Genomic DNA, 13678 nt, shown 5'->3' on the forward strand with positions numbered 1-13678 from the left:
AAATTGCCAGTTGTACACAGAATTTTATTCTGTTTCAGTCTGTGCAATTTCTTGTTTGTGATGGTGTCATCATTGTCCATCTTTCATAATGTTGGTCCTTAGGCATTTCAAATATGTGCTGCTACGGCGATCTACCTTGCTGTGCCTGGCTGAAATTTTTTTTAGCATCGTCAAGTACAGTTTTCTTACTTCTCCCACCATTCATAACTATTATTCCAGTTTGAGCTCAAAGAAAACCTCCAAAACCCTCCTTCTGGTTTCTGCACTCCAAAGTCCATGAAAGGTTTTCCAGATCCAAAACTTTTGAATGAGGAAGGTATGGAGCACAGCCACCTCCAGACTTAATCTGGATAGCCAGAGTTTTCCATCCTGAATCTGATTCAATGTCATTGTCATCAATTTCCACACTATGCATGAAACTGGAAATGCACTTCATGCACAAAGGGTATCAACACAAACAGGTTCACTTGTGCTGTGAGGCTACATGACTTCATTTGCTGATTCATCTTTGAAACTGATATTTTATGTTTTGAAAGGAAAACGGTTACTAGAAAGGACTTGCCACAAAATTCATGTTGGGCTTGTTCATATAATTTTACTGAATCCATTCAAAAAAATAGACAGAACTATAAGGTAGAACATATTATCAGAGAATACAAAGGTCACATCATTCTTTATACATCTTTAATTTAAATCCACAGATTAAGAGGATGAGCTAGTTACCTCATATGAGAACAAAATTAAGTTTCTTTAGTGACAGGACAAATATTCAGGTAAGCATCCAGACAAATGTATTCCAATTAAGGAGAGCTTACTCTACTACCTATAAAAATAGAACAACATTTTAAAATTTCTTTAGATAGGTTCTTTAAGGTCAACTAATGGGATTATGTAGAGACAGGACACAGCAGGCTAGGAATTTCACTTTAAACCACAGTGGTCTTCAACCTTTTTTTACCCCCAAGATCACTTTTTGAATCTAAGGGCAACTCCGGGTCTACCCTGAGCCTTCCCCAAGGCCCCGCCCCTTCCCCAAAGCCCCACCCTACTCACTCCATCCCCTCCTTCCCATCACTTGCTCTCCCCAACCCTCACTCACCTTCACGGGCTGGGGCTGGGGTTTGCGGTTCAGGAGGGGATGCGGGCTCTGGGCTGGGGCCGAGGGGTTCACAGTGTGAGAGGGGGCTCTGGGTTAAGCCTGGGGCAGGGGGTTGGGGTGCAGGAGGGGGTGAGTTGTCCAAACTCTAGGAGGGAGTTTGGGTGCAGGAGGGGGCTCTGGACTGAGGCAGAGTGTTGGGGTGCAGGAGGGGGTACAGGGTGCTGGCTCCGGGAGGGAGCTCAGGGATGGGGGTTGGGGTGCAGCCTCCCACAGGGCAGCACTTACCTCCGGTGGCTCCCAGTCGGCAGTGGGCACAGCAAGGTTGAAGCAGGCTCCCTGCCTATCCCGCCCCCACACCGCTCCCAGAAGGGGACAATGCGCCCCTGCGCCCACTGGGATAGGGAGGACGGGGGGCACGTGGCTCCGCATGCTGTCCTTCTCTTGCCCCCCACAGCTCTCCTGGCCAATGGGAGCTGCGAGGGCAGTGCTTGCAGGCAGGAGCAGCGCATGCGGAGGGAGACCCCTGCCCTCCTGCCCCCGGGCTGCAGTGTCCGCTTCCGGGAGTGGGGGCGGGGTAACCTTAGGCAGCCGCACTGCGCTGCCACTGGAGATTGCAATCGACTGGGAGATCCTCTAGGATCGACCAGTCCAGCGCGATCGACTGGTTGGTGACCACTGCTTTAAACCATAGTCTAATTCCCATCCTGCCAAGGCCCAAATGTGTTATATGAGTTTAAGGACATTTGGCAAAGACTAAGGATGACAGACACCACACCAAACAACCAGTGGGGAAATGTGGAGTTCTTTTTCTTATTTAAAATAGGATGTTTCATAGTCTTGCTTTCCTTATTTTGCATTTGTTAAATAAATATGGTGATTTTACAAAAGACGGAGAGTACCAGGTCCGTGTGGACTGGTGGCAAATTTGGGCCTAAAATGATGTCTGTTTCCCATATGGAAACACTGTTGGCTGATCTGTGCCTTAATCAAAATCAGGGCAGCAGAGTTTCTTGTGCGTGAGAGACACAGACTGTATATGTACACTCTTATTTGTATGGAGACTACCGAAAATTACAGGACTACCAACATGGGTGAAGAGGGCAGCATATTACCCCATGTACATCAGGAGTGGAAAGTGAAAGAACACCAAGTCTAAACAAATGTTTTAAAAACTACCCTAGCTAAAAAAAAAGTACACCACATTAACTTTAAACAGAGCATAATTTTGGATGGCCACGATACAATTGGTATCAAAATGCCCATTTTTCTCAAATGACACAGAAACTTGGTAAGTTAAAAACTGTTTTTTCCCTCCAAGTGTTGTTGTAGCCGTGTTGGTAGGTTGACCTAGATCAACATAGGTGAACACTTGTTTACACAATTCATATATTTGAAAATGTAAATACATTATTCAAAGCACTAATCACCTAAACTTCCCTCATTTGCCAACCTTTAAATTCTGCTAGATAAGGTTTCCAATCTGTTCCCCTCTTACAGAGCAGAGTACTTGAAGCTGTACTGTAAACACAAATTCGTATGCTCACAAAGGCTGACCGTTTCAAATTAAATGATGTATAAATTAAAAAGGGAAATGTCAGGTTTCTGATAAAGGTTGGACATTTTGAACTTTGGACAAAGTGACAGGTATCTTTGATTCTCCTGGTGCTGGTGCTTTTGTGACTGGGTGTGCATGGGCTTTTATGTCTGCTATTCTCTCTTTAAACCTTTGCTGAAGATACTTTTCTTCTTTGGAGTAGCTTTTAGCAAAAGCAGACATCAACAGGCATGCTGCCATTGTGGTCCCTCCAATACAAAATAAGATCGCTCCTGCCAGCTTACATATATCAAGGGCTCCGTTAAACTGAATGGCATGGTTATCCACAACAACAAAATCTTCTTCCTCCAGGGCTTCGATTTTCGGTGGCACAAGAAAACCTACGACAAGAACTGTTAACCCGATCAGCATAAAAACCACCCCAGAGATGAGTCCGACCTGGAAAACAAACAGGGTTAAAAATGAATGTGGCCTCATCGTTTGTAACATTTTCACTGTCTACACAAATATTTGTCAATCCTACCAGGAAGCAGACATTGTCTTTTGAGCCCTGATTAATAGAATTCAAATATGTGGATGAATTGCCATGTTGGAATTGTTTCTACAACTAATCTTTGTTTAAATCAACATACGGATGGGAATTTCCAGGGAAAAGAAATATGCACGTGTAGAGGCTGTGAGCATGTATCATGTACCCGCTCTAGGGGTTCCATCACACAAAAGATAACCTGGATCACTTGATGATGACCTGTTCTGTTCATTCCCTCTGAAGCACCTGGCATTGGCCACTGTTGGTAGACAGGCTACTGGGCTAGATGGACCTTTGGTCTGACCCAGTGTGGGCATTCCTATGTCCTTAACCTATTACTGCTACTCGGTGACAAAGCTCCTTCTTTAACATAGGTAGTGGAGCTCTGAGCTTTGGCATTGAAAGTCCTGGATTCAAACCCTGCTGATGGCCCATGGTAGGGTCACTACATGTGACCCCCTCCTGTTTTCTGTCCATGAAATGTCTTTGTCTTGCAGAGGTTAAAAGGACGGTGTGGTAGAAATAAGTCACGACGTTGCATTTCCTGCCAAGTTTAAATAACAAGTGCAAAGATTGATTTCCGCAGGATCCCTAACTTTTTAGTAAACCAAGCCCTTATTGTTTCCCTGATAGTTCGATCAGACATCCAAGTATGCTTATATGAATGTCAGTGAAAGCTATGCGTGAATGTGTTGAGAGTCATTTCTCTACACTCCTACAAATTATAGCTAAGATTTCAAAAGTCACTTGATTTTGAGTGCTTCAGTTTTTGATGCCCAGCCAGATATATATGTTAAAAGGGCCCCATTTTCAAAGGGTGGGTGTTCGGCACTGAAAACTGGACCTGTAGTAAAGAACAGGTTCTGTAGAATGGTGAGCTGTACCTTCCAGAATGCAGACCTCCACCTGCTAGGTGACCTCTGGATCTGAAAATCATTCTCGCGCTCCCACATTGATGCTGTGCAGTCCTCATAAAATTGATGCAGATAGGATCGAACTCCATAGCGTCGATAGCTTCCCTCCGTGCCGCTCTGCGCTTGCTTGGAGCTGCAGGTATCCGCATATGAGCTCATCCTTCTCACCTGCAAGGAGAGATTTCACCCAAGACAGACCCAATTAGTGACACTATGCCATTTTACAAACAGGAAATCAAAATGGGCTGCAGCTAGTCCCTTGGTATGAGCTCTGGAAAGAGTCATCTCCACTCCACACTCCCAAAGTAAGGGCTGGATCCTGCTAAATGCTGAGCACGCCGGGCAGGTGTGGAGGCCCTCAACTCCTATTAAAGTCAGTAGGTACTGAGAGCCCTTGACACCTTGCAGGATTACACCCTAAAGACGGGTGTGTGAACACTCAGCAAAGTTGTTTTTTACATGTAGTGTTTCTAGTGCCATAATGCATGATGAAATATCATTTAATTTCATGTAAATTTAAAGCGGCATTGCATGACTGCAGGGCTGAGTGCCTCGATCTCTGATACAAACACCATTACTATTAGTCATGGTAGGCATCGCTTGCTAGCTTTATCTGCTAATTTGGAACATTTCACAAACTCTTCTTGATGACTTTGTTTTTCTTAAACTTGTAAAACAGAGACATAACTGTGGGATTATATATAACTGTGACATAAATAGCCACGGGGGTCCTGGTCATGAAGACTAGCCTTAAATTAATTTTTCTGAATAAAAATACACTCAAGGATGGAACATTTGTTCTACTGTCTGAAAATCAGAAATGAAAATGATTACAAACTACCAAGCCTATGTTAATTTACCAAATGCCGATAGTAAATTTGTGAGGTAAAGCCTGGCACCATTGACTGCAAAAGGGTTAGGATTTCACCCACTGCGAAAAATAAATCCAGTGTCCTAAATTCTTTCCATTGCAATAAAGTACTAGTAAAACAAAGATTTTCTGTTTTTAAATATCCAGGGCCTGATTCTGATTTCACTTACAACTTATTTTACACTATTGTAACTCCACTGAATTCAGCAGACTTACACCTGTATAAGTGAGGTCAATCAGGCCTTTTAAAAATGAGTATGCCACTTTAATATGCCATCTGTAGATGAGTATTTTAGAAGTATTATAATGCCTTTGTTTTGGATTTAGTAGGATTATATGAACCAAAAGGTATGAGTGAGACCTAACATCAGCTTCAAGTAACACACCTGACTTCTTAAAACAGTGCAATGCAAGCATACCTAACCTGTTAGTTTTAACAAGGTACTCCAACCCCCTTTTCTTGCATTTTATAGGCTACTAGCCCCTATCCCTTCAGTAACTGGTGCAATACCCCCAACGCAATGAGTTCACTCACTACAGAATACCAGCTCCCCCTATGTTAAATGAGATGGACAAATACTGCATGACTCACACTGAAATTATGTAAAAATCTGGAGCATGCTAATTAAAAACAATGGCAGAATTCAGCTCTTGGTAGGTACAGAAATTGGCATCACTATGACATGAATCCTGTAATCCACTGGTTGTTTTGTTTTTCATGGCTCAGTGTTGAGGAATCTTATGCACTTTTCTCTGATAGTAGTAGCTTTTCTATTCCCCTGGTATTAATGTATTTAATGTATTCCTGCCATTATAATCTCATAAGAATTTCTGTGGAAAGGCCTCAAAGCATCCCGACATATCAAGGCCAAATGGATCAAATCCAGTAACCAGGAGGCCTGCAACATGTGGAAGTTCTTTGTCCAATGAGAGTCGGAGCCTGCTCCATGACCACCTCCTGCACTAGAGAGTGGAGGTGCTGGTGAACAAGCTTTGCAAAGCTGCCACCCAGCATTCCTAGACCCTCTCTGTTAAGCATCCGGACATCTGCGGATGCAGCCCTTGACTTCAGAGTGCTTAGAGCAGCACTTCTGTGAGAAGCTCTCCCTGTGGGGAGTGGGATTGGAGTCCAAAGATTCCCATTCTCTTTTTTTCCCCGTCAGCCTCAAGACTCTTGTTCTTCCTCCCTAGGGTGTTTCCTCACAGACCAAGCCAAAGAAATATTATTCTCGTTTTTCTGACTGATTTGCTTTTTGTTGATTGGTTGAGATGGCACAGACTCCCGGCCTAATGGTCTTCAAGAAGAGACTCCCCTTAGTTAGAGAGGGAGGTAGAGGTCTTGAAATCAGACACAATAAAGCTGGAGGCAGCCCCCAGAAAGCAAGACAATTCTATGTGGTTATTGGTCATTATCCTGCCTGTCTGATTCAAGGGAGAACCACACATCTGCAAGGTCTAGACTGAAAGACAAAGTAAATTAGCTGGTACATGGGTACATGCCTTTCTCTGGAGATAGAGTTGCATGGATATGAAGATGTCTTCTTACAAATCTTTTGGGCAACTGCAAAGCATTACTAGATAGGCATTACAAATAGGATAATTGACATGTCACTAACCTTGACATTTTCCACTGTAATATCTGGAAATTGATTTTTTACTATACTATAAACTTTGATCTTATTTTTCTCACACAAAAGTGACATGAATGAAAATGTATAGAGTGAAGCCTTGTGGAAAACTCCGAAAAATATTGTTTATAAAGAATTCTGCTTCTAGAACAGTTGCTGTTGTTCAGGTTTTTATTTCATTCACTCTGTGTGTATGGGGGATCTTTGCTCCTTAGGAGTTGCTGTTCCTGCTGTTTCCATACCTGCAATCAAAGTCCTTTCTTTGTGACATCACAACCATCTCCCCAGCAACTAGGTAGCTGTAATGTTACAGAAGACAATGACTTCGACTGAAGAACATTTAAAAAAAAAAACAAACCAACCCCCCACGCCCCCTCGGCCTGCAAATCCTCTCTCACTCACCCCAAACATACTGTTTTCATGCAAATATTCCTAGTAAACAATGAAGGAAGACAAAACCGACTATATGTAACCAGAACTCTCCTGGATGTGACAATAAAATAATAGTAATAATAATTCATAAGCAGAATGTTTTTAAAATTTTCCATGAGGAGTCACTGAGGGTTCAGAATGTTAAAAAAGAAGGTAAAACTATATGCAATAAGGGAGAAGTGATTTAATGTAAATATTTTGCACATGCTGAGGTGATCTCACGATACTTTCTTTACGGACACTAATTAAGCATCGTAATAGCCCTGTGAGGTAGGTAAGTACTATCAATACCCATTTTATAGATGGTTAAAGCAAGTAATAGAGAAGTTAAATGACTTACTTGCCTAACACCACATAAGTTAATGGTAGAATCCAAAACGGACTCAGGAATCATGGCCTCTAATCCTCTGCACTAGACAGTGTACTGCACTATACTATAAAGTGGCTGTATGAATTACCATAGCTTTCATTCCTAGATTCATATGGTCATATCTTCCTTCAAAGATGAGACACAATAATATCTTATCAATATACCTCAAAGTGCCTTGCAATGAGGGGTAAGCAGCATTATCCCCATTTACCAGATGTGGAAAATTGAGGCACATGCAAATTATTATGAGGCTTAATTTGTGTTTGTAAAGTGTCTCGAGATCACCTGAAGGTGTGCCAAAAAAATGGAGGTGCGAACGCACAAATTAAAGGGATTGACTAAGGTCAATATAGAGCACTACTGGCAGAGCAGGAAGCAGATTGCCATCCCTCCCATACCAAATCATCTCCTGACTCCCAATCAAGTCCCATATCTCACAGGACAAAACTGTCTCCTCATATAAACTGTATGTGTGAGTCTCCACTGGCTTGCAACTTGTATAATCATTTTTTAACCTGTGCATAGTGAGATCAGAATGGAAGTATTTTACTCTCACTTTACAGAGGTGTAAAGGACAATGCAAGGTCAGTGGTAGGGGAGAATGAGTCCTAATGGGGTCAGTTTGACTAGTGCGTTTGGCTGCTTTGTGGTGTTCTGGTGGTACAGAGCAGCCCCCTGGGGAAGTTAAGCTTGGTTGATAGCTGCTTTGCATCAGCAGAATCATGCAAAGCAACTGGAGCATATCAGTGAATCTGGCCCAATATCTCTAGTGATCTTCATTCTCTTCTGTAATTTACTGTAATTAATTCGAGAAAACATAAGGTTGACTAATTTGTAAAGATCAGCATAAATTAACTATGCGCCACATTAAAAAGAGGTACTGTATAGTAATTGTGAACTAACCTCATTGTGTATCAGAACATATGTTGTAAAATCTAATTCCTCACTATGGGATTAACCCATGATAATCACACAACCTGGGATTACTTATTTTATATGTAGATTGTTTTCTATATTAAAACAAGGTTAGAGTGGAAATCTAGAATGCTAATAGTTGCATTTGATTATTTATGAGTTAAAATGTAGATAAGTGTATCACAGAATGAAGGTTATCAGACAAAAAAGAATTTTAGTCAAAAGAGTGGAGCATAGCATTACAGTTGTGACAGCTAGTTCATCAAATCATGATCTTTATTTCTTTTCATTCTAAAAAACATCTGATTAAATTTAGCCAGGCCTACTGGATGCTTTCTTGAACACATTTATAACCCCTGCCCCTCCCCCCCCACACTCCCCCTAACCATTGCTCAAACAAATAAGCTGTTACATGGGGGCAAATCTATCCTGGCCTCTGGTTCTTCATGTAAAGATACTACTATCAGTTCCTAGACAGAGGAAGGAGAGGTTGAAGACATTTTCAGCCCCCAGTGGTGATTTGGAGTAGTGTAGTCTGTCATCTGAGCTGCAACATGAATATAGCTCTTGCTTTTTGAGAATGAGGCAGGGAAATTGAACAGAATGCTGAAGTGAGGTGAAGTAAAGGAGTCCACAATAAATATGTGGGGGAGTGTTCAAAGGCACCCATTTGTACCAGATCAATATAAATGACAGCTACTGTGTTGGGGTGTTGAATGATTTGGCATAGGCTTCACTTTTGTGGATGTGGGTATGAAGGGCCAGATCCTTAAAGGTACTTGGGCACCTCACTCCCATTCATTTCACTGGGAGTGAGGTGCCTAAATACCCTGAAGGATCTGGGCCTAAAAGCCTATGTTTAGGGATCTTTTGCCCAAAACTGGGTAATGTTTAGGGTAAACATTGTTACCCTAAATCAGTGTTTTGGTCTGAGCTTAGAGCTTTTATAAAACTAAGGGACAGCTGTTAATCTTTAGAACTTTTCACGGCATAACTGTGGACCAGTGTAATCATTACCAATCTCTAGAAATACAGAGAAGTTACAGTCAGAACTTCAGAACATGCAGCTGCATTGTAGCAATCCCCTAGCAACTTTATACCCCACATAAAGACTATCCTGTGTTTATTTTGTGCTTTATTACACTGCACTGATACAGCAGGAGAGGGGGTAGGAGGTGGTGATCAGTTTTGTGAATAGATGGATGAAACATTGAGCATATTTCAGGAGAAACTACTGAATGAATTTTCAAACTGCTTCAAGATAAATTAATTGTTTTAAGTATTAAATGTTTACCTTTTAGAAAACTGAATTTGAAAGCTATGCTAAAACAGAAGAAAATGGAAGTGTGATGTTGCTCTCTCAGCACATGCACATACATAACCACGAACCTGCAAATGTAAAACACAAATTAAAAGGGATTCTTACGTTTTAAGTCCTTCTCCTCCTCCTGATGTTAGACACTCTGACCTTTCTGTTTAAAGGCTCATCTTTCCAATCTTTACCTACAGGAAAAACAGAACCCCTAGAAATAGTGAATTCTGAAGTAAATAACAGATACTGGATAATAATTCATGGGATAATCTTGATGCTTACAAAATCGAATATCAATACCTAATGTTCCCTTAGAATAGAGACCCAAGCAAGGCAGGCTGGGCCTCATCCAAAGTTCATCGAAATCAATGGGAGTCTTTCCATTGACTTTAGTGGGCTTTGCTTCATGCCTTTTATATACAGGTCTCTTTTTTTGTTTGGGGAGTCAATTGTGAGCTGTGTCACACAGCCATTCAGAGGGGAATGTGGACATAATGCACCCCATTAATTTTCTGCATAGGCCACACCCTCTTGTGCTGGGGAGATTGACCAGCTACTATTCCCCATTCTCTGCAGGTGGGTGGAGCCTGACTTCAGCTAAGGCAGCACAAAGGAGGAAGTAAACTACACCAGGGAGAGAAATGGCACGAATTACTTCCCTTAGTCAAAGAAGGGGGAAGCAGAGACCATATTGACAGGTTTCAGAGTAGCAGCAGTGTTAGTCTGTATCTGCAAAAAGAAAAGGAGTACTTGTGGCACCTTAGAGACTAACACAGTTATTTGAGCATAAGCTTTCGTGAGCTACAGCTCACTTCATCGGATGCATACTGTGGAAAATATAGTGGGGAGATTTTATATACACCGAGAACATGAAACAATGGGTGTTACCATACAGCCTGTAACCAGAGTGATCAGGAAAGGTGAGCTATTGCTAGTATTATTGCTAGTAATAGCTCACCTTTCCTGATCACTCTGGTTACAGGCTGTATGGTAACACCCATTGTTTCATGTTCTCGGTGTATATAAAATCTCCCCACTATATTTTCCACTGTATGCATCCAGTGAAGTGAGCTGTAGCTCACGAAAGCTTATGCTCAAATAAATTTTAGTCTCTAAGGTGCCACATGTACTCCTTTTCTTTTTTCAGAGACCATATTGTGCCTATGCGAGATCAATGCAACTAGGCAGTACTCTTTACTAAGGGCTCATGGTAATGCCACAGTCTCACACTTAGTGATTCACAACTTTTAAATAATGCTTCTTGCAACAGGTTACATCCATTTTATCCTGGTGAGTAATTACAATATAATGCACCATCCTGTAAACAAAAGCAATCATGATTTCAAGTTTCCTATACTTACATGCCTTTAGGAACAATTAAGGAAGGCATCCCCCCAGAAAAACGTCCTAAGTATTTACTGTATAATATAGCTCCTGTGAATATCTGTTGCAAAGGAATTCACACCCCCCCTTCTAATCACATCAGCAATCCCCACTCCTTACCCTTCATCTGCCCCAGGAAGGCAGGATAGCCCCTGTAAAAGAGATTTGTTTACCATTCAGTTACTAGAGTTCTTTCTCCACCTTTTCTAATTATATTCACTAAGGTATCAGCAGAACCTCAGAGATGGCTGAGGCTTAGTTTTATTCTGATCAGCTGATAAACATTCCTGCTGCAGAACGCCCTCCACCAAGGGAGAAGACCATATTTGCCTCTTCAGGCCACTCTACAGGAGACACAAACGACGCACGAATTACTATTTGCTTTCGGAGCAGGGAGAGGAGTAAATCTCCCAGTACCACCGAGGCCACCAGCAAGGAGGGAAGCAGTGCAATCCCCATAGCACGCTTGCACGCTTCGGCTCTGCGGGAGGAAGTGGCCTTCAGTGCCCTTCCCGGCTGGCCTGTCGCTGCCTGGAGCGAGCTCTCCATGGTGCTGAAGCCCGGCGGCGGCTCACAGGCGGTGAAGCGGCCCCGCCGAGGTTTGCTGCCGAGCGCTTGCGAAGCAGCCGGCTCCCAGCAACCGCGGGTTCGTTCTCCCTTTCTTCCGCGGGGGGTAATTTACCGACGCACCCTTCGCCCCGCCGGACCCATACGGTCTGCTCCTAAACACCAGCACATGAAACGAAAGCGCCCTCGGCTTGCCCTGCACTTTACCCGGCGGCGCCTCCCAACACAGCAGCCCCGTTCCCTTTGCAGGGCTGCCGTGGCGCCGAGGTTGGCAACCACGCCGAAGCCTTTTGCAGCCCGCCAGGGCTCGGGCAGAGAGGAGGGGGCTCGCCTGCAAGTTCCACACCGTCCTGTAAACGCCCGCGGCAGGATCTGCCGCCCGAGCCGCCGGTCACTAGCACAGAAACGGGCCGCCACCCCGGCGGCGAGTGGAAGTGCTCAGATCAGCGCCGCCCCCGGGCTTTGCAAAACGGCCAGGGGCAAGTGCATCCGCACAAGCCGGGACCAACAGACCCTGGGCACCGAGGAGCTCCCCGGGGCCGGCTCACCCCACCCCCGCCCCGCAGCGACGCCGAGGGCAGACCTGCCCGCACTGCTCGGCCGCGCTTACCTGAGCCTCCCTGCCGCCGGCTGAGCAAGTGCAGCTGGGCGAGCTGCAGCTCTCTCGCGCGGCTCCCATCCCCGCTCCGCGCTCGGCCACCGTGTCCCCGCCCGCCGGAGCCCGGCTCGCCCTGGGCCTGCGCACTCCGCCGCGCCCGGGCGCTGCCGCTTGGCGGAGGGGGCGGGCGCAGCCGGGGCCAGGCGAGCGGCTGGCTTGGCCTCGCCCGCTGCGGGAGCCCCGCTCGCCGGCGCGTGGGCCCGCCCCGCCCCGCGCGCTGCTCTTGCCCCCCAGGCGCTGCAGCCGCTCGCGGCTTGGGGCGCCGCGCTGGGGGCGTTGTGACTTCCTCTGCCACGGTTCGCAGCGCCGTGCAAAAGCGGCAGGCGGGAGAACTAACCGGGCAAAGTCCCGCCCCCTGGCAGGGTGCCCTAGGGGCACTGAGCCAGAGATCAGCCCCCCCCCCTCGACCCCCTGACGCCGCCCTGTCTCCACCCCCCGCGCGGAAGGATCACGGGTCATGGACTTGACCACAAGATGTCTGGCTTTGGCTAGGGCCCTTAAAGGCGCTCCCCAGGCCTGGAGAAGAGGGGCCGCTCTGCTGCTGTGGGAGCCCTCTCCGACAAACTCTGTCACTTCGCGTCCAGGGCCGCCAGCCAGCCGCTAGGGCTCAGTGGGAAATGCAAGATCAGGGGCCTCCTCCCGGGGGGACTGGGAATCAGCAGACCTGGGTTCCCATCCTGGCTTCTGTCCCTACCCCACTGTGTGATGCTGGCCCCGTCACTTCCCTTCTGTGCACCTATTTCGCTTCCTTTGTCCAACCGGTCTTGACTGTAACATCGCCAGGGCCAGGACTAACTCTCACTATCTTACAGTTTATAGCCTGCCTACCACAATGGGGTCCCCGTCGGGGGCGGGGGGCATCTAGGTACTACTGCAATGTAAATAATAAACGATTAAGTTGTGCATCTGTGCAACTCATTGTCCACTTATGGTGTGTTAAACCCAAAGGAATCCACGCTCACAACGCCCACGCTTGCAGGGCTACTTCCATACTGTGAGCAAGAGGAAACTGTATCATGTGTCTTTATAATAATGATCCCAGACCAACTGCATCTCATGTAGAGAGGGTGTTGGGGCACTGCCCCACCTGTGTGTGTTTAAATATGAATGACAGCTTGCTATAGATTTGCTGTGCGTGAATCATATTGAGAAGTAGGGCATTCTTCTCCACAACCCCTGTGCACATGCACAGCCCATGCAGTCAAGGCCTGATAGGAGGCAAAGCTGTGGCAATCTGTAATGAGATTTCGGCTACCGGATTCACTGTCCAAGCCAGGAGGCTGCAATGACTGTAGAGTGCCCCCCCGCCCCCAGTGGTGAGTCAGGGAAGCACTGAGTGCTAAGGTTCTTGCTCACTCTCTCAGGGTCTGGTGGCTGGGGTTGTGTGGCTCACTGCTGCACTGAAGGCAGCAGAACTGCTGGAGGGAGGCCTTGCCTCTGCAATG

The 13678-nt window shown here is 45.6% G+C and overlaps 1 protein-coding gene across 7 annotated transcripts; it reads right to left on the bottom strand.

Annotated features, from left to right (window-relative positions):
• Positions 1-575: 575 nt before the first annotated feature.
• Positions 576-12338, bottom strand: NRSN1 (neurensin 1). Of its 7 annotated transcripts, none has more exons than XM_048839998.2 (6): positions 12186-12324; positions 11129-11160; positions 9740-9816; positions 6839-6895; positions 4068-4265; positions 576-3092 (listed from the first exon to the last, which is right to left on the bottom strand). In XM_048839998.2, exons 5-6 carry the CDS (start codon positions 4254-4256, stop codon positions 2694-2696), a joined length of 588 nt encoding a protein of 195 aa, XP_048695955.1. In that variant the 5' UTR covers positions 4257-4265; positions 6839-6895; positions 9740-9816; positions 11129-11160; positions 12186-12324; the 3' UTR covers positions 576-2693. The 7 variants fall into 7 exon arrangements, with proteins under 7 accessions (XP_048695955.1, XP_048695956.1, XP_048695954.1 ...); XM_048839999.2 differs by lacking the exon at positions 11129-11160 and adding an exon at positions 11182-11352; XM_048839997.2 differs by lacking the exon at positions 11129-11160 and having other exon boundaries at positions 12186-12338.
• Positions 12339-13678: the final 1340 nt, after the last annotated feature.

Source organism: Caretta caretta, chromosome 2 (genome assembly GCF_965140235.1).
Source record: "Caretta caretta isolate rCarCar2 chromosome 2, rCarCar1.hap1, whole genome shotgun sequence".
Classification (NCBI taxonomy): Eukaryota; Metazoa; Chordata; order Testudines; family Cheloniidae; genus Caretta; species Caretta caretta.